The 27,345-nt window shown below is 38.5% G+C and overlaps 1 protein-coding gene across 1 annotated transcript; it reads left to right on the top strand.

Annotated features, from left to right (window-relative positions):
• Positions 1-20,095: 20,095 nt before the first annotated feature.
• LOC122085235 (pentatricopeptide repeat-containing protein At2g32630-like) lies at positions 20,096-21,772 on the top strand. The gene is made up of 2 exons (XM_042653723.1): positions 20,096-20,350; positions 20,520-21,772. Exon 2 carries the CDS (start codon positions 20,592-20,594, stop codon positions 21,447-21,449), a length of 858 nt encoding a protein of 285 aa, XP_042509657.1. The 5' UTR covers positions 20,096-20,350; positions 20,520-20,591; the 3' UTR covers positions 21,450-21,772.
• The last annotated feature ends 5,573 nt before the right edge of the window (positions 21,773-27,345 follow it).

Below are 27,345 nucleotides of genomic sequence, written 5' to 3'. Positions count from 1 at the left end.
TGCCTTAAGTTCCACATGTGTTGCAACATCAACAAAATTTTTAATGCTGTCATAACAAGTTTTATGGGTTTCCAAGAACCTGGTAATGTCCTAATGATTGCTTGAATCTGTTGCTCATCAGTGAGAGTGGTCCCTTCATCTTTCAGCTTCTGAATCATGTCCTTGACCACCCTAAGGTGTTTAGGCATAGTATGCTTAGGATCCATCTTATACATCTTAAACTTTAAGGTCATACCCCTTAACCTTGTAGCAGATGTACCTCCAAAGTCAATGTTCAGTTGGTCTCACATAGACTTAGTTGTGGTGTGTTTCTCATAATCACCAAGCAAATCATCATGCATAACACTTAACATAATAAAGCGTGTACTACAATCTTTATTCACCCACTAATTATAGGCTTCTATATCACGATGGTGTTGAGTAGTAGTACCCTCAGAGGGTTTGTCCATAACATTGATCAAATACTCAAGATAGTTTTGCTTATTGAGCAAATATTGAATCTTTCGATGCCACATGTCATAGTTGGGTCCAGTCAATTTGTCACCCTTGGTGAGGTCCGCAACATGATTTGTGGCCATATCACTGCACATAAAAATATGCAAGGTAAACATTAGTTGCACATTAAGAATTTATTCCAGAAACCCTAATTAAAATTAATGGTTCCTTACTACACACGGTGAGACAAAAAATTTCGCTACGTTCATAATCAAATCTCACATGTGTAGGTCAAGGACATATAATTTTAATCAATTTCGAACAAATATAAGGAGAATTAGGTATCTCCAATCCACAAAACTGAGCCATACAAATGGATGCGCATGGATCCCACATAGGAACCCGATTGGTACTTAAAGTGGCATGTCGAGGTAGTGTAAGTGTATGATATACAGTGCGAGGCGCTTTCCCTTTATAAGGCTTCTCAAAAAATTAATTACATTGTCCTAAAATAATCACATCCTTTAAAATCTTACTACATCAATCTACTGAGTAGGAAGCGCCATGTTAGAAACACCTAGAGGTGGGGTGAATAGGTTTTCTCGAGTGTACTTGATAATATTTTGATTTATGACAATTTAGATGAAATAAAGAAATAAAGTGCGGAATTAAAATAGCAAGACACAAAGATATTATAGTAGTTCAACTTATAACCAAGTCTACGTCTACTCCTCCCAATATCCCTTGAGAGATTTTCCATTATATGTTTTTTTTACCAGGAAAGAAACAAGCCTTTACAATCATCTTAGTTACTGATCAAGTGTAACCCACTCTTGAGTACAAGCAAGAACAACTCACAATCGTCTTAGTTACAGGTTATAACCCACTCTTGAGTACAAGTAAGAGCAACTCAACATCGTCTTAGTTACGGGTCAAGTGTAACCCATTCTTGATTCCAAGCAAAACAACTCAAATCACTCTTGAGTACGAGCAAGAGCAACTCACTTCTTGAGTACTGGCAAGAGAACTGACAATTGGAATGTAAATAAAAATACAAATTATAAGAGTTGAACAATGTTACCCGTGGTATGTAGAACAAGTACTCTTATATAAATGTGCAAGTGGATGAATGCAATGAATGAACGTGATTGCACTTTGAAGCTTCTAAATGAGGATGATTTGAATGGTTGAAGCTTCTTCTTCTCTTCCTCTTCTCACTCTTTTTTTAGTCATAATCTCTCTCTTTCTTTTTTAATGTATTTCTCACTTAATTGTATGCACAAAATGTGTCTTATGAATATGTAGAGAGGTTCCTAATACATTACCTAAGAGTGGGTATTTATAGCCAAGAGAGTGAGTGAAAGAGTGCTTAAAAAATCTTCTAACGGATCTATTTTCCCTGATCCGGATTCTGATCTGGATCTGGATCCTTGATTCAGATTCAAAATATCCATTTATGACCATTAGGTGTTTGAGGTTCTATCCTAATCTGAATTTCTGGATTGGAGTTTTCTCAATCCGGATTGATCCATGTTTCCAGATTCATCTGGATTGAATCCGGATGCCTCTGTCAGTCAGTTTTTTGACAAACAGTGTAGACTATACAAAAACAGTCATATCTTTCTCATACAAACTCAGATTGAGATGATTCAAGTTGCATTGGATTCACAACTCAATGCTATACAACTTTTATGAGATTTAATCTTCTGATACTGATTTAATATTACCCAAAATGCCAAAGAATCAGGTCAATGTGGTTTTCATAGAATTTTACTGAAACATATTTTTCTTAATATGTTTCTAACCACTTAGGGACTTTCATACTTGGTCAAGGTATGTCCTAAGGTAATTCTAGTATGATATTATGCATTGTATGAGGTGCATGCACATATATATGGAAGTTTACAGATTACATATAAACAACCATTCTATCATAAAGGTCTTCTTCTCCACTTAAGCCTTGAAGTCTTTATCTTGACTTCTACTCTTGCCACTTCTTCTTCCATTCTTCTTTTTTACAATTCCATGACTTTGAGCTTCATGTCTTGACATCTTGAAGCTTAAATTCTTCTAATACCTTCTTCAAGCATTGATCCAATATTGTTGATACTTCTCATTTGATGACATCAGCAAATTTAGTCTTTGATATGAAGTCTCTGTAAAATAATATTTGAAGGAAAATTGTTGTTATCATCAAAACATGAGTGTGAAGGTGAAATACCTTCTTTGATATGTAATGCATGCTTATGAGATGCAATGTAGTGCTTGTGCATGGTGTGTGCACTATTTCATTGAGCATCACTTAAGGTCTTCTTATTTTTCTTGCAGTTGGTCCTCAAGAGTCTTTATGTTCTATTACATTGACCTTGCATGCTTGAAGTCTTTTATATACTTCAATGTACTTCAAGCTTTGATGCTTTAGTGATCTTCTTCAGCTCTACTAGAGGTCAGGCAACCTCGTGTATTGATCCTTTATATCACACTTGGTATAAAATATTAGTTACATATACACTTTTTTGTTATCATCAAAACCAATGTGGAGAGTGGTATAGAGTGGTATTCCCAACAATCTCCTCCTTTTTGGTGATGACAAACAAGTGGATTAAAGAAATATGAGAGATAGAAAATTTCACAAAATTTCTCTCCCTTTGTTTAGGAGTCAATGATTTCTTTAATCAAAGATCTCTCTCCCCCTTTTGTTAACAAAAAAATGGGAGGGAGGTACATTATAAAGTGCACAAAAAATGTTTGGCTCCCCCTAATCATGTGCATGGTATAGTAAACAAGAGGTGGCATACAAGCACAAGCATCAATATCATCTCCCCAATATCTTCTCCCCCCATAGCATCAATATCATTATCTTCTCCCTCTTTGGCTACCAACAAAAAGTGAGAGATATAGGTTTGATCAAGCTCCCCCTTGAGGTGAGCTCCCCCTTAAGAAAAGAGATACATCATAAATGGATAGCTCCCCCTTGATATGAGCTAGTGTAGAGACAGAGATGTAGCAAAAGTTGAGAGATAACATCAAGATATAGATATTGAGTGCTAGCCAAAAAATAAGCTAAAACATATCCATCAAACCATAGATAAAAACCATCCAAATTTAAACAACCATAGGTTTTAAATCAAAGTAAAGCTCAAGGATGGAGAGGAGGTCGAATCATCATATGCTTTCCCATTTGCTCTAAGTAGGAGCGAAGATCGTCAAGCTTATCATAAGTGGTCTTGAATTGACGATCAACATCCATCCTAAATTCTGAAAATTCCTACTCAATGTGTGTCATGGGAGTGTGCAAATCTATAGGGGATTCACCTAGGTGCATGGGAGCAGTCTCCTTTGGTGCAATAGTGTCATGATGCTCATCATGCTCTTCATTATGTTCCTCATCATCATTTGTATTTAGTACATCTTGTTCTACTCTAATAGGTTTGAAAGGTTTGGCATGAATTAGACTGGGATTGTCAACAATTGCATCACTAGAAGGAGGAATATTGAAATGATGAAGGACAATCCCAAGAAGACGACTATGGGGAAGTCGCATGTTTTTATAGGGAATAATGGAAATCATATAACTCATCAACAGATAAGGTAGATTTGTCTCATACCTATTGAGAATACAATAAATGAGATATATTGAAGTAGAAAGAACAACTTCCCTATAACCTCCCCTAGGAATGATATAATCACCTACGATCTAGTTTATAGCTTGAGCAATGGGAACAAGGTCTTTGGTCTCCAGTAATGGTAAGGACCACTGTTTCGAATACCCAGAATTTGAGCAAGCTCAACTATATTTAAATGGATGGGTATTCTATTTACATAGGAGTGAATGATGAGCTCTTTAGTAGCTCCAGTGATTGTGAGGTTCCAATAAAATTCTCGTACTAAGCAAGGGAAACATAGATATGGAAGTGTGAAAAGATTAACCCACCCAAGTATACTTAAACAAGCATGCAACCCATAGGTAGAAAAGGAAGACAGATTTAGCTCTCTTCCAAGCTCAATCTTTCTTTTGAGAAAGATTTCCCAATTTACTCTTGCTTCTTCACTCACAAATTGTGGAGTTGAGAAAGAACTCCATAGAAGAACGAAAGAAAAGAATCCCGAATTTGGGGTTTTAAATCATTCTCGAGATTCGGAGATCCGGATCCTGGTTCCTCTGATCCGGAGATCCGGATCAGCTCTGTTTGCCGTTTTTGGGAAAAATTTGAATTTTGAGTCATAATTTGTGCTGATTAGGGCTATTTTCTCCCTGGGTGATTACTCAAATGGGTTTATAACCTGGAGTTCTCCCCTTAACTCGTAACATCTCTGTTCACTAAGTGTCTTTATAAGAATGTCTGCCACTTGTTTGATTGTATCAATATGCTCTAATGACACTTCTCCCTTTTGGATAGTATCTCTTAGGAAGTGATGACGCACATTGATGTGCTTGGAATGAGAATATAAGATAGGATTCTTACTTAGATTGATGGCACTCGTACTATCACAAAAGATAGTAGATGCGTTAAAATGAATTCCATAGTCCATCAATGTTTGCCTCATCCATAGAATTTGTGCACAACATCGTGCAGCCTCTATGTATTCGGCTTTTGTGGTTGATAGGGCAATTGAATTTTGTTTCTTACTAAACCATGAGACTAACCATGATCCTAAGAACTAACAAGTTCCACTTGTGCTTTTGTGATCAATGTGACAACCCGCAAAATCGGCATCGGAATAACTAATGATGTGAAAATTATTGTTAATAGGATACCATAATCCTAAATTTGATGTGCCCTTGAGATATTTAAAAATGCATTTTACGGCACTCAAAAGTGATTTTTTAGGGTTGGCTTAGTATTGTGCACATGCACATACACTATACATAATATCCAGGCGACTTGCAATAAAATAGAGAAGATTTCCTATCATACTTTGGTAATGTGTAGCATCCACAGAAGGATTGGCTTCTTCCTTAGACAGAGATAGCAAGGTGCTCATTGGTGTAGGAGTCGATTTTTGACTTTCTGAGTCAAATTTCTGTAGGATATCTTTTATATACTTTGTTTGGCTTATAAAGATCCCATTTTTGGTTTGTTTGATTTGTAACCCTAGAAAGAAGGTTAATTCACTCATCATGCTCATTTCAAACTTTCTACTCATACAATTGCTAAATTTTTCACACATTGTTTCATTAGTGGCACCAAAAATGCTATCATCCATATATATTTGGACAATAATCATATTTTTGTTTTTGTGTTTCAAAAATAGTGTGGTATCTACCTTTCCCATATTGTAGCCGTTATTGAGTAAGAATTTTCTCAATCTTTCATACCAAGTTCTTAGCGCTTGTTTGAGGCTGTATAAAGCTTTCTTAAGCTTGTATACATGATTGAAAGTTTTGGATTTTCAAATCCGAGAGGTTGTGCAACATAAACTTCTTCTACTTCATTTTCATCTTTATTTGAAAATGGCTTGTGTATTGCATTTGATGGTGATTCATCAAATTTCACATTTATTAATTCTTCTACCACTAGGGTTCTTTTTGTTGAACACCCTATTAGCTCTACTATTTTGTGAGTACCCAAGAATGATGCCTTCATTGGCTTTGGAGTCCAACTTTCCTAGATGATCTTTGGTGTTTAAGATGTATCCAAATACTTTGAGATAATCATCTATTACTACTAGAGTGTATTGTTTTCTACCTAGACTAGGAATTGAAATTGTTCTAAATAAATCCAGGTGAAGTAGTTGAAGTTGTTACTATTGTTTTAGACTTGTGTGAGGTTCTTACTTGTTTCCCCTTATGACAAGCATCACAAAACAATTTGTTTTTAAATTTTAGTTTTGGCTTGTTTCTCTCAAGATTTTTAGACCAAGTTTTCTATGCAAAAGATAATAATCTTCATTGTTTGAAACAAAACATATGCTACTAGAATAAGCACTGTCAAACTTACAAATGTAGATATTGTTTCTTTTAATGCCATTAAAAATAACATCATGTTTATCATTTTTTACTAAGCATTGAGAGGCATTGAATTCAACCAAATACCCATTTTTGCACAATTGACTCACACTAATAAAGTTATAAGCAAGACCATCAACTAAGCAAACATTGGTTATAAGGGTACCTCCTATTTCGATAGAGCCTAAACCAATGATCTTTCCTTTGCCTTTGTCTCCAAATGTCACCCATCGTCCATCATGCTTCTTGAGTTTTGAGAATAAGTTAGAGTTTCCAGTCATGTGCTTGAAGCAACCGCTATCAATATACCATTCAAGATCCTTTTTGCTTTTCAAGCACATCTATAAAAATGCAATCAATAACATATTGGTCCCCAATTGGGTCCATTGAAGTTAGAGTCAAAAAATCATTTTGGTACCCAGATGGTCCTAATTTTGCTTTGGGTATGGCTGCTATAGGATTGGGGATTTTCCCAATAATATTGTAGAGACCTAGTATTACTTCTTGGAGGTTGAAGTCTATGGTACCGGTTATTGTGATATCTATTTGGTTTGAATGCTTGTAGTCTATTATATCCACTCCACTTGTTCCATTGATGACTTTGAGATTTTGAGAACCTTTGCGGTAGTTGAGGAACATGACCATGCTTTCTTGCATATTCATATGCATGATTGGCTTGGGCTTTCTTCAAGGGTGGATTGGTATTTTCCTTTCCCTTGGATTGTGAAATAGAAGCATTGTATCATAGGCCTTCCTTCTTGTGAACATCTCTTCGGCATGTTCCCAATAGGATATCAAGGTTTCTTTGACCTTTGGTGAAAGTGTTTAGGGTCGAGGTTAATTTTGCATTTTCTTGCAAGAGGTCTTTGTTTCCCTTTTGCATTTTTTCAATAATCTCCAAATGACCTTTGTTTTCTTTTTCTTGCTCTCTCACATAAGTGGTGAGCTCATTCAAGGTAAATTGGAGATTATCTACTTGCTTTTCTAATGCTTTCTTTTCTTTCACTACCTTTTTTTCTATTTTTGTACAATTCTAGAAAAGTATCATATAGTTCATCATATTCAAGGTTTTCGTCACAAATAAAATTTGAACAATCTAAGTTTGTGGAGCTTGCCTCATTATCTACTTGATCGGATGTAGCTATCAAAGCTAGATGGGTGTGTTCATCACCGGATTCTTTTTCTTCATCACTACTGTCGGATGAGTTATCCCAAGTTTCTTTGTAAGTCACTATTATTTTTTTTCACATTTCTTTGGCTGATCCATACATGGATATTCTATTAAATTCTGAAGGAATGTAATAGCTTCGAAGTTATGTTGAATCTTGATTTCATCTTTTGCTGTCCAATCTTTCTTTTCTTTTTCTACTAATTTTTCTCCTACTCTCTTATAGACCTTGTATGGATCTTCTTCAAATACTTCCCATACATCTAAGTTGTGAGCACAAATAAATTTTGTGAATTGGGTTTTCTAATAGGAAAAACCTTCACCATGAAAGTAAGGAGGTCTAGAGGTGTTGAGACCTTCGACTTGTTGGTGTTGAAATGCCATTGATCTTTGACTCGTTTTAGAGAATATAAAGTCTCAGTTTTGAGCTCCCACTTTAATACCAATTGTTAGAAACACCTCGAGGGGAGTGAATAGGTTTTCTCGAGAGTACTTGACAATATTTCGATTTATGATAACTTAGATGAAATGTAGAAATAAAGGGCGGAATTAAAATAGCAAGACACAAAGATTTTATAGTAGTTCGACTTATAATCAAGTCTATGTCTACTCATCTTAATATCTCTTGAGAGATTTTCTACTATATATTTCTTTTACTAGGCAAGAAATAAGCATTTACAATCGTCTTAGTTGCTGATCAAGTGTAACCCACTCTTAATCCAAACAAGAGCAACTCAAACCACTCTTGAGTACGAGCAAGAGCAACTCACTTCTTGAGTACCGACAAAAGGACCAACAATTGAAATGTAAATAAAAATACAAATTACAAGAGTTGAACGATGTTACCTGTGGTATGTAGAACAAGTACTCTTGTGTAAATGTGCAAGTGGATGAATGTAATGAATGAACTTGCTTGCACTTTGAAGCTTCTAAATGAGGATGACTTGAATAGTTGAAGCTTCTTCTTCTCTTCCTCTTCTCACCCTTTTCTTAGAGCTTCACTCACAATCTCTCTCTTTCTTTTTTAATGTATTTCTCACTCAATTGTATGCACAAAATGTGTCTTCTGTATATGTAGAGAGGTGCCTAAAACATTTCCTAAAAGTGGGTATTTATAGCCAAGAGAGTGAGTGCAAGAGTGTTTAAAAAATCCTCCAACAGATCTATATTCCTTGATCTGGATTCTGATCCGAATCTTGATCCTTTATCCAGATTCAAAATAGCCATTTATGACCGTTGGGTGTTTGAGGTTCTATCCTGATTCGGATTTTTGGATTGGAGTTTTTTCAATCTGGATTAATCAGGATTCATCTGGATTGAATCCAGATGCCTCTGTCAGTCAGTTTTTTGACAAACAATGTAGACTGTACGAAAACAGTCATATCTTTCTCGTATGAACTTGGATTGAGATGATTCAAGTTGTGTTGGATTCACAACTAAATGCTCTACAAATTTTATGAAGAGTAATGACTTTGAGATTACCTAAAATGCCCTTTAGTTTGGTCAATGTGGTTTTTTTAGAATTTTACTGAAACATATTTTTCTTAATATGTTTCTAACTACTTAGGGACTTTTATACTTGGTCAAGGTATGTCCTAAGGTAATTCTAGTATATTGTTATGCAATGTATGAGGTGCGTGTACATATATATAGAATTTTATAGATACATATAAACAATCATTCTATCCTAGAGGTCTTCTTCTCCACTTGAGCCTTATAGTCTTTATCTTGACTTCTAGTTTTGGCACTTCTTCTTCCATTCTTCTTGTTTACAATTTCATGATTTTGAGCTTCATGTCTTGACATCTTGAAGCTTGAATTCTTCTAATACCTTCTTCAAGAATTGATCCAACCTTGTTGATACTCCTTATTTGATGACTTCATCAAATTCAATCTTTGATATTAGGTCTCTGTAAAATAATACTTGAAGGCAAATTGTTGTTATCATCAAAACATGAGTGTGGAGGTGAAATACATTCTTTGATATATAATGTATGCTTATGAGATGCAGCGTAGTGCTTGTGTATGGTGTGTTCACTATTACATTGAACATTACTTAAGATCTTCTTATTCTTCTTGCAGTTGGTCCTCAAGAGTCTTTATGTTTTATTACATTGACTTTGCATGCTTGAAGTCTTCTACATACTTCAATGTACTTTAAGCTTTGATGCTTTAGAGATCTTCTTCAGCTCTGCTAGAGGTCAAGCAGCCTCGTATCTTGATCCTTTACATCACACTTGGTATAAAACATTAGTTATATATACACTTGTTTGTTATCATCAAAATCAATGTGGAGAGTGGTATAGAGTGGTATTCCCAACACGTCGCACTTGACATTATACATGAAGACTATCTCTGACGTACATATATGAACATGCCCACTTTAATTAAATACCAATCATGATCTCCAACCAAAAAAAAAAAAATATCCATGGGTTAATGGGTGGAGATCGACTATGCATCCCAACAAATGGAGCGAGTCTTAAGTCAAAACCGCCATGGAAAAGTATGATGATTTGTCAATACATATACATATATGTATACATGCGAAAACCTATTTCAAAGCAATAATATATCTGACATAATAACGCCAAGGTTGCATGTTCGAGTTATACCAATAGAATCAATAATGTAAAGCAAACAACATAAATATGCGTCATTAAAAAATTTCAAGTAAATCATCTGAGAAATTATCCTCCCTTTGACCTAAGTCATTAAGAGAAAAATGTAATTTTAGGTAAAGTTACACAAACCCAAACCCTAAATTACATTAAAATCAATACTTTCCAATACTTGTCGATCCAAATATCTTAAAGCAAATAACACAAAATACTATACAGCCATAACATAACGCTATAATGACAAAACCCATCATATATGAATAAAATCAAATTTCCAGGTCCGATCTGTTTTGGCTTAGACCAATTCCAAGATCGACTCCAAATCGATCTTTATTCTTAGAACCTGACCGCACAATGCATATGAAACAAACAAAAGGGTTCTCTTTATTCTCTTTATTTTTTATTATTTTTTTTTTTTAAATATTATGATTCTAACTTTACAAGTTTTTCAAATCACTTAAAATAAAAAAACCAAACCTTTTTCCTTTTTATATATATAAACAATATTTTTTTACAAACAATAGAGGTAAGAGAAAAAGTGAATTTGTATTGGACTGTTTATAAACAGTCCTCATCATTAACACCTTTTAATATATTTGTTTTTTCTTCTCTTAAACCAACACTTTGGTTAGGCCTTTTTGTTTTTTTTCTTTAAAAAAAAAAAACTGCAAGCAGTTGCCGCAGCCGCAGCAGCGCAAAAGCTACAATGACCGAAGCCAAAACCTAAACATGGCCCTTCGGCGGCAGAGGGTAGCGGCTGCCGATACCAATGTCGTAATGGCCGAAGTGCGCAAGAAACATGAACAATAAAAATTGAATGAATTCCATGGTGCGGCAGATTCACGACCAAACACAATGAAGTGTGATTCTTAACGGGAACGTGTAATGTAATCATAAACCTTGGCTCTGATGCAATGTAAAATAAAAAGTAAACGGGTATCGGGGAATACCTCAATATAGCTTTTCTCATAACGGAATGGATCGGGTTGCACCATGTGTCGATCCGTACGAACACAGCAACGAACGAAAAAGTTTTGACGATCTCACTAGGCAATGGCTATGCAATATTCCACCCTCCAAATCCAAGGATTGCAATGGAGACACCCACTCTCAATTGGGAGAGATAGAAGAAAATAGAGAGAAAGAAATTAGGTCAAAACTCTAATTAACTTTGTGGCCAAAACCAAAGAATCTAGGTCAAAACCCTAATTAACTTTGTGGCCAAAACCCTATTATTTATAGAGAATCGGCTAGCTAGGGTTCCCAATCCTAGTGGGTCTATGATTACCCCAAGTGGGCTACCCATGTAAGAATCGAGTTGGAACCCAGTCCGACCCATATTAATTAACACTACGGAAGGGTTAGGGAAATAAAAACGAGTGACCTAGTCAAGCCTTTCAGTTTCACCCATCTCCCCATTCAAAGGTCGGTCCTCTTGTCCTGGCATGAGTGAATGTGCATCTTTAGAGGAGGAAAGCTCTGCCCCAACAGAATGCTCAATGATCCAATCCTTAAGTGCAAAAATTAGGTTTTTGGGTTTTGTTGAAGCTGTGATGGAGTCTAGTATCAAATTCTTCAAGGATGATAGCTCAAACTCAGATGTGGAAGAAGTGGAACCCCTAGTCCTCTTTAAACTCATCCCACCAATTGGATCAACAACATGGGTAGAGGCCTTGGTTTTGCTAAAAGGTTTGACTGATGAAGTTGACTCAGGTGGGGGAGTAGTATGGGTAAAGAAATGTTGATGTATTGTTATGGGTGCAAAGATGGAAAGCTTAAGGCCTGGAAAATCAGCAAGATTAGGGTTAATGCATTGGGTACTATTGGCTGGAGATACCTTTTGAGGAGGTTGTTGGGGCTGAAGAGGAGGTACAACTTGTATGGGTGTGGGTGTAGTCTCAGTGAACAGGAAAGGATGAAGGGATCCAAAGACCAATCCTGTTTTTATGATCCAGCCTCAGCAATACCAACATTACCAATACTAACATTGTCTATACTAGGAATTTCCAGGTTGGCAAATAAGTTAGCAATTGGTTCCACTGGTCTATCCATGAATAATGATGCTAAGTTGAATTCATCTCCTTCATCCATCACAGGTATAATTGATCCCACATTCTTAGAATGATCATTAGTGTATGACTAAAGCAATGCAGCATTAATGGAAATGTTTGCTTTCTCCCTGAGTGCAATTGAAGGGGAAAATGAATTTTCCCTTGGACTCAGAAGTTCCAATGTTATCATGACCAATAGGGCCAAAGTCAGTTAAGGATTCAGTCCAAGGCCAATTTTTTATCAATATGGGAGAGGTGACTGCATTCTTATAGTATCCTTTGGAGGGTAATTTGTCACCAAAACTATCTTTTATGTACAGGTAGAAATTGGTGGTATGGCAAATGCTTCCACATATAAAGCAGATTGAATATAATTCATATTTTAGCTGAACAGAGCATGCATCCCCATAGATGTTTTTTAACTTTGAAAAAATTCCTACTATTCTGTTCTTTTTGAACAGGATTTTCACTCTGGCCGTGAATGGTGCCAATCCAATTTCGACTCGGTTCAACATCATTTCAACACATCGACCCACAAAGCACTGTTCGGGTATACCGGAAATTTGAATCCATAATGGAACAAGGATTTGTTCAGCTTCATGTTGATTATCATCAGGTGAGTGAGAGACCAGGTGCAACATTGAAGTTTCCACTATGGAGCACTATTAAAGACTCCATCATGAGCCGCACTATTATGAAATTCCACGAAGAAATAGCCTTTGTCATAACATACAACAAACACTGCACCTTTTGATTCCTATAAGTTGACAATGAAATCCCTTAAAATGTCATGATTTTGGCTTAGGGAAGCCAAGAGTATCTCCAAAAAACGAAGAGGGAAAGGCATAGCAGCCTCTGTTGAATGCTTCATCCTCAGGGCTAGAGTTAGGCCTTGTAGCAACGCTCCAAATAGAGTGGAACTTGATATACCATATATCCGTTGACTAGTCAATGGTCGGGTGATCGGACCCAAAACTAGACCAACGTGAGCACGACCACAAGACATGCCCCCTCGAAGGATTGTCGAGCTCCCAACCTATTCTCATAGAGGTCCCAATACCGATAACTGACTTGGCTCAAGACCGTGAACTGTGAGTGCTAACCTAGGTCAGATGGTTGCATAACCCTTATCCCTACCATGGTCAAGTTAACCGTTGGAGGATCTTACTATGGTCAGGTTAAAGGTAAGAGGATGTTACCATGGTTAGGTTAACGATTAGAGAATCTTACCATGGTTAGGTTAATGGTTAGAGGATCTTACTATGGTCAGGTTAACGGTTGGAGGATCTTACTGTGGTCAGGTTAACAGTTGGGATAAGTAACCAAGGTTAAGTTAATCATTACAACCCTAGCCAGCTCAACCGCAATGGAGGGAGATCTCTCCAATAAAATGAGGACACCCGTCAATACGATGGTGCCTCTCGACCAATGGGAAAGATCCATGCTATCTATATAAGGAAAGCTCGGTCGAGGGACAAAGGTAAGCTCTCAATTCACTAAACACCCTACATTATAGCATTATGAAGACTGACTTTGGCATTAGAGCCTGGTCCCGGAGCTCTCTCCGGGCCAGCTTCTAATCTATGTTCTGCAGGTCTACGCCCTGCAAAAATGTGCAGTAAAAGTGGCGCCGACTGTGGGAACTTACAACAAGCCATCCTGACGTTCAGTGCGATTGAGATTAAGAGAATGACAAAGACTACCAGAACCTATTAGAAGAAAGGAGGTAAGCCCTCGTGCTCACACCCATCGGAGAACCAGTAAGAAGCGGCAGGAGAAGTTGAGCAAGACCCAGCCATCGGTGATGCAGCAAATGCCTCTGTGCTAGCACACTCAGGCCCTGAAGCAGTTCAGCCTCCCCCTATGATGGTTGAGCAATTCGACAGCCTGCGGAATCAGGAACTTTCACAAATGACTGCACATCAGTGAACCTAGCCAGCCCAATTATGAGAAGGAAGTCTCAGGCAAAGCAGCTGCTAGTTTTAGTTCTACAGAAGAAAGCCCAAGTCACCATAATCATTCCGACCACCTTGGTGAGGAGAAGGAAGCACAATCTCTGTCTAGACGAGGAGGGAATGAAGGACCAGACCATAGTAGTCATACCAATCAGCTTCTGAAGCATAATATGGCATGATCTCCCCGTAGGAAAGAAGACAGTAAGTGCACAAAGGCTAGGTAGAGGACCGAGTGTAGGTGACCCTATCGGGAGCAGCTCCCCTATGATCGAGTCAATTAACCAAAGACACCCCTCAAACGACAGCTCAGAGAGTTGCAGATGAAGGTGGAGAGAATGGAAAAAGGGGACAACGAAAAGGAGGTGGAAGATCTCGAGAAATTTGGTGAGAGCCCCCTCTTTGAAGAAATCATGCAGATTCCACTGCTAGGAAGTTTCAAAATACCCATGTTCTAGCTCTATGATGGAACCAAGGACCCTTAGGATCATCTACATGCATATTGGTCAATCATGACCATCCAGGGGGCTTCAGAAGCACTTTTGTGTAGGGTGCTCCCAACGTCCCTCCAAGGCCCAGCCACGACCTGGTTCTCGCGCCTGGAACCAAGGTCTGTTCGTGACTTCAAGCAGCTAAGTAAGAGGTTCCTGCATTATTTCATGGGAAGCAAGGGACGTCGTAAGACCTCATGGATGTGAAGCAACGATCGGGTGAGACTCTTCGACAATTCATATGCAGGTTCAACTTAGAAAAGCTGGAGGTTAGGGACCTCGATCCGACTACTGAGTTGTTGGCCCTGAAGAGCAGAATCCAAGAGGAACGCCTGAAGTTCTCCCTCTCTAAATCTGAGCCGAAGACCCTCGCTAAACTAAGAGAGAAGATTCATAGATACTTTAATGCAAAAGAGGTTACTACTAATAGGCAAGGTGTAAATCCCTAAAGCGATAGGCGGAAGAACTTTGGCAAGGAAGAGAGAGATCGGGGTTACAAATATAAGCAACCCATACTCGATCAGGAGGGGGTATCAAAAGGCTTATGAGGGGTACACCATTTTGAACAATTGTAGGTCACACATATTGATGAACATCAATGCTGAGGAGAGGGTGAGAATGAAAGCCCCAATAAGAATAATTGCTCCCCCCGAAAGTCATGATCATCATTGGTATTGTGATTATCACAGGGATCATGGTCACTCGACCAACCAATGCAGAGAGCTCATGGTCATGACAGAAGAGCTCATCCAGAAGGGGTTTCTAAGGGGGTGTTTGGTTCGGTAAATCTTTGAAATAACATTCTTTAAAATGATAATTCTTAATTTTTGGAGTTGTTTGGCTCCACTAGGATGACCCTCATAAGTGAGCACCCTACTTCCCATGAATGACCATATTACAAAGGATGTGTTCCAAATCTGAGTTTACCTCAACACTTAAACTCAGATTTGAACAACCTTTTTACCACCTAGTATAAAAGGAGAAAGCGAAAAGAAGTTCTCTACGGAAGTCAATATCTCAACCCGCGAGAAACATGTACTAGCCTCAAGGCAATCAAACAATTTTCAGAAAGAAACATAATTCAGAAGAATATCTATCAAAAGATTGGCATTCATATCCGATACATACACCATTTGATTTACCGAACCAAACACCCCCTAAGGAGATTTACTCTGAACCATGATGGCGATCAGGATGGAAGGAGAGAGGCTCCATGGTAGGAGGAAAGAGAGAGCTATTGGGAAACATGATAGGATGATGGACGATACAACTACCGAAGACAACCTAGTCTGGGTCATAGAGCACACCCGCGACCAAGTAATGAGAGGGAAGTCAACCGACCATACGACCATCGCAATGACCCACCTGTTTGAGTCATTACAACAATATCTGGAAGGCCGACTTGTGGTGGGGAGTTTTTTACACCGACCACCCAACCAAGAGAGTTAGAACCAACCACGTAATCACCTTTGATGACGAGGACTTGAGGGGAGTGGAATTTCCCATATCGATGCTATGGTCATAAGTCTTCGGATAGGATCCTTCACAGTAGAAAGGGTCCTGTCGACAATGGCAGGTCAAAGGATATCATCTTTTGGGAGGCATTTAAAAGGATGGAGATCGAGGAAGAAAAACTAAAGCCAATCAATACTCCTTTGTATAGGTTCTCGGGAACTCTTGTTCGACGAAAGGGGATGATCAAGCTGCAGATCCAAGCAGGAACAGGTGAACTAAAAAATTCAAGCATAGTGATTGCTTGGTGGTCGACACCCCCTCTGCATACAATGTCATCATGGGCAGGTCAACTCTCAATATCCTCAAACCAGTGGTGTCAACCTACCACCTGAAGATGAAATACCCTACCGAGAGAGGTGTCGGAGAATGTCGAGGTGACCAAATAGAGTCGAGGTGACCAAATAGAGTCAAGAAAGTGCTATGTCAATACTTTAAAAGACACCAAGAAATAAAAAGACATGCTTGTGGTCGAGGTAGATGAACAAAAAAAGGAGAAGGAAGTCAGCAAGGCAGAGCCCACAGAAGAACTGGTGCTAATAAACCTTTCCGAAGCAGACACCTCCAAACAGCTACTCGTGGGCGCGTCTTTACTGCCCAAAGATAGAGAGTAGCTGACAGTATTGTTGAGAAGGAACATTGATCTATTTTCGTGGTCACCGATGGATATGCCAAGCATCGATAGAAGGGTGATCGATCACAAATTGAGTATCGATTCGGCGTATCGACCAGTCAAGCAAAGGAGAAGAACCTTTGCACCAAATGAACAACCGACAATTGAAGGGAAAGTAGAAATGCTCTTGAAGGTCAGGTTCATCAGGGAGATATGGTATCCTAGCTAGGTGGCAAATGTCGTGATGGTAAGGAAGTTGAGTAGAAAATGGCACATGTGGGTCGACTTCACTGACCTCAACAAAGCATGCTCGAAGGACAACTACCCATTGCCAAGGGTAGACCTCCTCATTGATGCTACCGTAGGACATGACCTCATGAGCCTCATGGATGCTTATTCAGGATATGATCAGATTAAGATGAGAAGGCTGGACTAACCAAAGATTGCATTTGTCACTAATAAGGGATTATATTACTACGAGGTCATACCCTTCGGTCTAAAGAATGCTGGGACGAAGTATCAATGGCTAGTCAATCGCATATTTAAATCAATGACTGGGATAAACATGGAGGTGTACGTAGATGATGCATTGGTAAAAATAAAAAGAGTGCCTAACCATGTGACTGACTTAGAAGAAGCATTCAAAATCCTATGAAGAAACAACATGAAGCTCAACCCGACCAAGTGTGCATTTAGAGTGACCTCAAGAAAATTCTTGGGTTTTATGGTTTCGAACAGAGGCATAGAGGTCAATCCCGATAAAATACAAGCAATACGGGAGGTGACTTCGCCAAAGACAACAAAGGAGGTACAAAAGCTAATGGGCAGACTGGCAGCCCTTGGTCATTTGATTTCCAATGTAGGTGACTGGTATCTCCCATTCTTTCAAACTTTAAAGGGGAACAAGAGAATCTAATGGACGCTGAGCTGCCAAGATGCCTTTGAAGAACTCAAGAGGTACCTATCCTCTCCCCCACTGCTGACCAAACCTACGAAAGGAGATGAGCTGCAACTTTATCTGGGAGCTTCCCCGGTGGCTGTAAGCGTAGTTCTGCTAAAGGAGGAAGACAGGTGCCAGCAACCAATATACTACGTGAGCAAGGTCATGGTAGTTGCACGACTAAGATATACAAAGGTGGAGAAGACAGCATATGCCCTGGTCACTGGAGCATGGAAGCTCCGACCATACTTCCAAGCCTGCACCATCACAGTATTAAATGACAAGCACTAAAAAGAATATTTCAAAGCTCCAACGCATCAGGTAGAATGTTTGTCTGGACAATCGAGTTGGGTAAATTTGACATTATATTCCATCCATGAATGGTGATCAAAGCTCAGGTGCTAGTTGACTTCCTGGTCGAATGCACGATCGGGGACGAGCAGCGAAGTGATACCCGAGCATTGCAGGTTGATGGAAAACCTAACTAAGAAACCCTGACTATGTGGAATTTATTTGTAGATGGATCCTTGAGCAAAAAAAGAAGTGGGGTAGGAGTGATTTTAGTCAGCCCATATGGCTTCAGAGTATAAAGTGCCCTTCGTTTCTCCTTTCGAGCAACTAACAATGAAGCAGAATATGAAGCCCTTTTAGTTGGAGTCAAACTAGCAAAATCATTAGAAGTACGAAGACTGTCCATCCACAGTGATTCTCAGTTGGTCGTGTGATAAATAATTGAGGAATATGAAGCTCGGGAGAATCGAATGGTAGAATATGTCAAAATGGTGAAAGACCTGCTAGAGACCATTAAGGCAATAGAAATAAAGGAGATTGTCTGCACAGAGAACACCCTAGCGGATGCACTCTCAAAGTTGGCCAATATTCCATGCTTGGACATTGCACTGCCAATCTTTGTCAGGGTCATTCCTCACTCCACCCTAAGCAATCAGGAAATGATGCAAGTTGATGAAGAAAGTAGTTGGATGACCCCTATCATCTCCTACCTCAAAGATGGAGTGCTGCCGCTAAACCCCAAAGAAGCCCGAAAATCCAAACCCAAGCAATAAGATTCATGTTGGTTGAAGACGGATCGTTGCTCAGGAGATCCTTTACTCGCGAGAGATGCGGAGTATGCAATGAAGGAGGTCCATGAAGGAATTTGTGGCCAACACCTTGGCGGAAGGGCTTTATCCCATAAGATACTGCGACAATGATTCTACTGGCCAAGAATGACGAAAGACTCATCAAAGTATACCAAGAGATGTTTGAAATGCTAGTATTTTGCTCCAATACCTCGACAACCTACAACGAGGTTGAACACTCTGAACAGCCTAATACCCTTTGCTATGTGGGGGATGGACATATTGGGGCCCTTCCCTATTACTGCCAAGCAACACAAGTTTGTAATTGTGGTAATAGACTACTTTACAAAATGGATCGAGGCTGAACTACTAGCGACCATCACGGAGGCAAAGACTTCAACCTTCTTTAAAGTAGTGGTAGTCTTTTGTTTCAGGATACCTCACGTATTTATCACTGATAATGGCAAGCAGTTCGACAATAGAAGCTTTAAGGGGTGTTTGGTTCGGTAAATCAAATGGTGTATATATCAGATATGAATGTCAATCTTTTGATAGACATTCTTCTGAATTATGTTTCTTTCTGAAAAATCGTTTGGTTGCCTTGAGGTAGGGGTGTCAATCGGTCGGTCCGGCTCAGTTTTGGTCCTGGTTGAGTCGGTTTCAGTGTGGGAAAGCTGAAACCGAAACCAAACCAATAAGGAAATTCCAGTTTCGGTTTGGTTTCGGTTTCAGTGTGGTTTGGTTTCGGTTTGTCTTCGGTTTCTTAAATCGATTTGTAACCAGGTTGGTTTTGGTTTTTGATCCAGTTTGGATTCGACTTTCCATACAAATGTATACAAAACTATGCAAATTTTGATTTTTTTAATGAATTTTGGAGTGTTTCGGTTTCTTTCCGGTTTGGTTTCAGTTTCGGTCCGAGTTTTGAGCCGATTTCGGTTTGGTTTCTGGTTCATCCAGTTTCTGGTGTGGTTCAGTTTGGTTTTGGGGTTGCAATACTCCAAATCGAACCGAACCAATAAGGATTCGGTTCGATTCGGTCCATGTTGTTATCGATTTGGTCCGACCGGTTTTACCGGTTTGGTTTAGGAATTGACACCCCTACCTTAAGGCTAGTACATGTTTCTCGCGGGTTGAAATATTGGCTTCCGTAGAGAACTTCTTTCCGCTTTTTCCTTTTATATTAGGTGGTAAAAATGTTGCTCAAATCTGAATTTAAGTGTTGAGGTAAACTCAAATTTGGAATACATCCTTTGTAATATGACCATTCATGGGAAGTAGGGTGCTCACTTATGAGGGTCAATCTAGAGGAACCAAACAGCTCCAAAAATTAAGAATTATCATTCTAAAGAATGTCATCCCAAAGATTTATCGAACCAAACACTCCCTTACCTTCCGAGCATCAGCGCTCGTTCGGAGCACCGGCAGCATAGATGACTAGCGATCATGGCGGCAACGGTTTTGCATCGGTGATGTGGAGGAACTCGCGGCCACCAGCAGCAATTCGCGGTGTAGGCTTCTTCTTCCCCAAATTGAAACAGGTATGTTCTTCCCCAAATCGCTACTGTTAACCCTTCTTCTTCTCCTTTCAACTGTAACCCTATTACCTCTCTGCGAGTTTTCGTTTGAGAGTTGTTGGAAGAAATCGAATTTGACGAGGGTGCTTACTGTTATGCGATATCTATTTATGCCCAACATGGGCTGTATAAGGAAGCGATTTTGGTGGCAGAGAGGGCCAGGGTATGAGGTTCAAACCTTAGCTAGGCATTCTATTCGTGTTTGATGGATGTGTATGGCAAGAATGTGGATGCTCGTGCGGCTATGGAGCTGTTCCTGGAGATGGAAGATGCAGGGTTTCTTGCTAATGAGGTGATTTACAGGACATTGCTTGGGGTTCTTTGTAGAGTTGGGTGGGTGAAGCTATGTAGGGTGATTCTTAAAGAGATGAGGAAGGTGGGATACAGACCTGGTAAGTGTTTGGCTATGGATCTCATAGGGAGATTTGTTGAGGAAGGCATTGTTTCTGAAGCCGTTTCTCTTTTCAAAGAAGGGATTCTTAAGGACAGTCACAGTTTAGCTACTTTTGTGGAGGCTATGATAGAGAAACGCAGGCATGTAGTAGCTCTTGAACTTGTGAAGAAAGTGCAGCTTTCTGGTTTTGATGTTAATGGCCATGTTTATGCATCTCTGATCCGTGGTTATGGGAAAATTGGATTGGTTGATGAAGCCGAGAAGATATTTGCAGAGATTAAATCGTCTGAAGGTATTGAGAATAGGGAATTGGTTTATTCATCTATGATTTATGTGTACTCAAGAGCAGAAATGAAGGCATTAGCAAAGATGGTTTGGAATGAAATGGAAAGCTTGATGGGTTCTAGAGTAAGTGAAGAAGCATTGTTGTCGATGATGTCTTTGTATGGGGCTTTGGGTCTGGTTGATGATACAGTAAGAGTGTTAAATTGGTGGAAGAACAGTGGTTGTTGTTTGAACATTGATGCTTATGTTGTTCTTGTAAATGCATTGGTTAAGTCTGACAAGCTTAATCAAGCCGAAGATTGTCTTTTAGAGATGAGAACCAGAAGACAAACAGAGAAGAAGAAGAAGAAGAAGAAGAAGAAACAAGAAGGGAAAGAGAAATAGAAAACAGAAGAAGAATGACAAGACAAGGCGAGAAGTGAGAGAACGAAACAGAAAGAAAAAGAAAAAGAAAAAGAAAAAGAAAAAGAAAAGAAAAGAAAAGAAGAAGAAGAGACAAGATCAGTTCTTCCATCCTTATGCATTCATTTATGGTATTTTATTGATTTTATTGATTGAAACTATACTATATGAATCGGCTTCAGGAACCCTTTTTCTCTTGATCTTGAACTAGGAAATATTTGGGTTTTTCCTTTAATTTCCTTAATTATTATTCTTATGGATCTGAATCGATGATCGACGGAAGTGAGAAAAACTGAAAAAAAATTGCAGGGCTTGATGATGAAAGTAGAGATTCCGACTTTTTTTTAATCAAAACGTGGGTTCAAGTATAAGGATTTTTTAATGCTAAGTGTATGATAGTCATTTTAACTTCACACTTAACGGTGACTGACGGTAAGGGGTCTGAGAATAATTTGGTTAAACAGAAGGGGTGGTATTATCATCGTGGTATTCTCCAGGGGGTGGTGCGGTAAATTTCTCTTTATTTATTTATTTATTTTTGGGTGAATAATAGTTTAAAATATTCATTATTAATTGATTGGCAAAATATATCTAGCCATCATCGCCACCATATAAGCTTTTTTGGTAAGTTCAAAAATAGGCCATGTGGCATGTCAAATGGGACACAAATATTGTGGATAACTTTTTGGTCCCTTACTCGCATTTCAATTTTTAGCTTACATAGGATTTGCCAAGTGATGAAATAGAGATTTGAAATAGGACTACAAAAGAGTGCGTAGTAATGTTTGAGTTCCATAAATGTGCATAGATATACTTGGGAATACATGTCAATACACAAAAAATATTTGAATGAATTAAAATTGAAATTTGACAAATGACCTATCTAATCATCCATTGTCCATCCAATGGATGAAACCGTGAAAGCGTCACATTTTTTCTCCTATGTGGCAAAATTCTTAGTATTTTTTCTGCTAAGGTCAAAGGGACCTTAAGGCCCATTTTTAGTTTTCATTTTAATCTTTCGTGCAAGAACCATTATGGGGCCACACAAAGGACCCATTGAAGGGCCAAGAGTGGGTCCAAGGGATTGGGTCACACTCATTAGTATATTAGATAGGATGGGGTGTAGGGTGGATCCAACTTACGCTAGGCTTCATAGGGCTAGCAATCGATCGCTGCGCTACAACGCAGGCCCCAACTTTGAGGATTATTTCATCTGCAAAATTTTAGACCCAGCCAATTCTAACCTATCAAGCAGAAAATATTTGGACAGTTTATGAAAGCCTTCCTAGGTGGGTTTATCCCTTTTGCTTCTTCGAGTAATAGAATTAATATGTTAGATGAATTTACAGAAGGACTATAACTTTTATTTATGAAAATATCTATACCCTAGTTTATTATACTAAAGACTGTATTTACCAAAAAATATATATACTAAGACTATTAATTAAGGAATTTTCAAGATGAATGATCAAACCATTTTATACCTATTAAACCCAATAGGCTTTATTCCAAAGTAAAAAGAAAAAAAAGAAAAAAACAAAACAAAAACAAAAACAAAAACAAAACAAAAACAAAAACAAAAACAAAAACAAAAAACTTGTAATTAAGTAATTGTGAATATTTCCTTAACATTATCTATATATATATATTGTATAAGGAACCATGGGACGAGTTCGTGTGAAGATCCACCAATATATCGGTGGCATTGTTCACACATTCCTCTATAGAAATAGGAGGACCCAGGGTAGCTTGCTGCCATGATATCCTCCATATCACTCGATTGGTGATGAATTGAATTAGGTCAGGAAATGGGGTTAGCCCCTCTTGCAAACATATAGATAACACCTCCAAGGAGATGGAGGTCTTTATAGACAAAAACAATGCATTTATAAGATGAATTATATATTCCATAATTCACAAATTGGATATTTTCAAGGGCATTTTTTTTTTTGGTAAAGGAATAGATTTATTGAAAAAGAACCTCATGAGGGAGGGGAAGATTACAACTATCACGATACAGAGAAAGATGAGCGAAAGGGGGAGGGGGAGAATGATTCTAGATTGCAAAAAACTTGTGAGAGGAACCAAAAGATGCGAATGCATCAGCTACTGAGTTTGCCTAACGATACACATGATGATACTGCACCTCTTCAAAACTATTGCTTAGCTAAAAGCAATTTGAAATGATATGTGAAATCCTCCAAGGTATAGAGTTGCCGAGTCCTTTAAGGATATTGACTAATAATAAACAGTCACTTTCAATGATTATGTGAGTGAACCTCTTGGTGAAAGCAATTTGGAGAGCGGTGCGTATAGCAATGGCTTCCGCTATAAAAGCATATGTGATACCCTCATACTCAGAAAATCCAGCAAGAAAGCTTCCAGTATGGTCCCTAAAGACTGCTCCACTGCCTGAATTACCTGGAGCCCCCATGGAGGAACCATCAGTATTGATTTTAACGAAAGGGTATGGTGATGGAAACCAGGCTATGTGAAGGGTGTATCTTAGAGGACTTCTCTGGACTGGAGGGATATGGTCAAAGGCCAAGAAATAACTTTTCCGAATGATAGATGAGGCTGTCTCAGGAACTTGATTATGAGAGGTTGAGTTATAATTGAGCCAAATTTGCCAAAGGAGTTGTGCCATTAAATCTAAAGCTCTTTGTTTGCCTTCTTTTGGGGATCTCATGGATAAGAGACTTTCAATCCAAGATGATGTAGTCATGCCAATTGGAGAGAGTGGAAACATAGAAACTGAGGACCAAATAGAGGTGGAGAGTGGACATTGAATGAATAGATGATATGAGGTAAGAGGGAAGTGGTTACAAGTAGGGAAATTGTTAGGGATGTTGAGTCCCCAGGATGACAGGATTCCTCTATGAGGTAGACGGTCCAACAGGAGTTTTCAAAGGAACACAAGGATTTTGGGTGCGATAGGGGGGTGCCATATGAGTAGCCAAATAGGGTTGATTTCTGAATCAGATTGGGCGAGGGAGAGACAGTAGGATGAAGCAACAGAGAAGGATCCATTCGTTGTATGAGCACAGCGAGAAGAATTAGCAGTGGGGTGAATAGGAAGGGGTAGAGATAGAATCGCAGTAGCAATGTCATCAAGCCACCATTGAAAAGTTATATCAGAATTCCAACTATGCGAGGATGGGATGATGAGATCAGCTACTGAGGAAGGAGCACCACGGGGAAGAGGTAAAGGGGCAGAGGAAGGAATATATCCAGGGATCCAAGGATCCAACCAGGGGTTGACATTGTGGCCATTTCCAACTTGAAGAATAATGCCCTTAGAGAGGAGAGGTTTGGATTTGCATATGGATTTCCATTCCCATGAGGCATTAGGGGGACAGCAAGAATGAAGAAAGTCTGTGTGGGGAAAATATTTTGATTTCATTAGTCTATCCCACAAGGATTGGAGGGCTTTAACAATTCCCAAGCTTTTTTTAGAGAGAATGGCAAGATTCATATTTGATGAAAGCTTAATATTGAGCCCCTCGGATTTCTTAGACTTACAAATAGAGTCCCAATTGACAGTATGGATATGTGACTTATTACCATTAGACCAGAAGAAATTACGACTGAGAGAATCAAGCCTACGATGGACTGAAGAGGGAAGGGAGAAACAAGACATATAATACAAGGGGAGAGTAGAAAGAGTGAATTGAATGAGAACGTGTTTACTAGCCAAGCTAAGGAGTTTAGCTTTCCAACCTTTTAGTTTCTCATTAACTCGAAGAAGTAAATATGAATACTGGGATTTGGAAATTCTACCATGGGTGAAAGGGATTCCTAAGTAAATATCTTGAGCAAATGAGGGGAGAATGTGGAATCTATCAAATAAAGTTCTTTTAATGGCAGAAGAAACATTAGGAATGAAATGAGCACGTGATTTGTTAACATTGAGGAGTTGGCCAGATTGAGTACAAAATTTGGAAATAATAGAGGAAAACACTACTGATTCCTGCGGAGTGGCCCAACCAAAGAGAATGATATCATCAGCGAAGGCAAGGTGTGAAATGGGTTCGCTGTTTCTTGAGAGTTTGACTCCATGAAGGGAATGATTTACTAAGAAAATGATTATATATACTATTAAAATTTCTATCCGTCCTCTTGTATGGTTCCTAAAGGATATTATATTTGTCCTAATCAACTGATTTTATTGTGAAAGATTACTTTTTTAAGGTCAAGAGGTTATTTGCTTGGTTCCTTTTGAGCGCTTAGACATGTCAGTAAATTGGAGATCGACTAAGGAGATGGTCTTCATCAGATGACATCCTCCTCCTAATGACTATGTCAAAGTGAACTTAGACGGATTTGTAGACAATTTTATGAATATATTGTCTACTTAATCACATATCCATCTAAAAATTTTCAGATTATTCTCATTTTTCTATGTGGAAAAACAAAGATTTAAAATTTTGTTGAAAATCCAACTTTGCCTACTTTGACTTTAACGTTAAAATTCGAAGGTCAAACTCGTAACAAATTTTTTTTTTTTAATTAAAGAATTCCTAACATGGTGAGCTGCAAAACAAGATCGATTTGAGTAGAAAACTTTAACATATGGCTGATCCAAGAATAAGGTTTCCCATCAAATGTCTTCTCAGGGTATTTCTTTTCCATGGATATATTTTTAGGGCCCGTTTGTTTAGAGGGGAGTTGGGGGTGGGATTGTTGTTAGTATGGGACCCACATGTTAGTAGGGTAAAAGACAGAAAAGTAAAGATGTGGTGAAATAACTATAGCATTCCACTATATCATGTTTGGTTGAGAGGAGAGAGAAAGAGAAGATAGAGAGACCTTAGAGGCTTAGACTTTAACAAAAGAGAGATAATCTGAAGAAACCTAAAGAGATAATCAACAGTACCCATTCTTTTCTCTCCGATCTAAGTTACTGAGTCTTAGTCTTCTACGTTTGCTCATTGGTAATTCTTTCGGATGAAATTAGGAAAGGAGATTGATCTTCAAAATCATCAATGGTACTTCTGTTGTTTTATGGTTGTCCTTGTTGACAACCCGGCCAAGTGGCGATGATGACATGGCCAGTTTGGGTGACGTGGATGGAAATGATGACGTAGTAGCGTCCAGTTTCACCAATGAGATAACAGAGCTGCATGGTATGCATGGAGTGATTTGATACATCTTTAGTAGGTGGTGCGAATTTCTATGTCAAAACTGACAAAATTAGCCTATTTATGCTCGAGGGCATTTGCGATAGTGAAAAAATATTTTTGGAAGACCGTTTCTTCATGAAAAAGATAGATTGTAATTATATATAGTCCAGTGCATTTGATTTTGTTGCGTTCTGATACCGTATAAAGAAGTTATGGCATTTATGACATTGGGGGGTAATTTCGGTATTGAAGATGAATTTTTTAAAAGAAGTTTTCTCCATGTAACAACATGAAAAAAATCAGATATTTCCAATGGTTCTGATTTCGTCGCATTCTGATTCCGTATAAGGAAGATGTGTCATTAGAAAAATCTAGAGATATTTTGGTCTTTTACATGAAAGTCAGATGATCGAGTCTTCTGAAAAGTCGTAGAGCATCTAGTCGCGGTTCCAACGCACTTCGTTTCATCTCGATCAGATATCGTATGAAAAAGTTACACATGTTTCCGTGAAACCAGTTCAAAATTCGAAACTGAAAAATGACATATACGCTCTCGGTGTTGGGTGGATTTTCCAGATTTTAATTTTGAAAATTTAGGGGTTTTTCTGTAATTTCAAGGTTTTAAAGGTCTGAGTTGATAAGAGTGTTTCAGAAGTGAAATATATAGAGGCAGCGACTTGATTGTAAAAAGAAGAAGTATAGTGTTGTAGAATGGATGGCTCTGATTGAGCCACATAGGCCTAATGCTGATC

The sequence above is a fragment of the Macadamia integrifolia genome, chromosome 7, assembly GCF_013358625.1.
Source record: "Macadamia integrifolia cultivar HAES 741 chromosome 7, SCU_Mint_v3, whole genome shotgun sequence".
Taxonomy (NCBI): domain Eukaryota; kingdom Viridiplantae; phylum Streptophyta; class Magnoliopsida; order Proteales; family Proteaceae; genus Macadamia; species Macadamia integrifolia.
This window is presented reverse-complemented; position numbering and strand designations above follow the sequence as displayed.

Excerpts from the sequence above, each read along its gene's own strand:
- LOC122085235 (XM_042653723.1), top strand. The coding sequence starts at position 20,592 with ATGGATGTGTATGGCAAGAATGTGGATGCTCGTGCGGCTATGGAGCTG.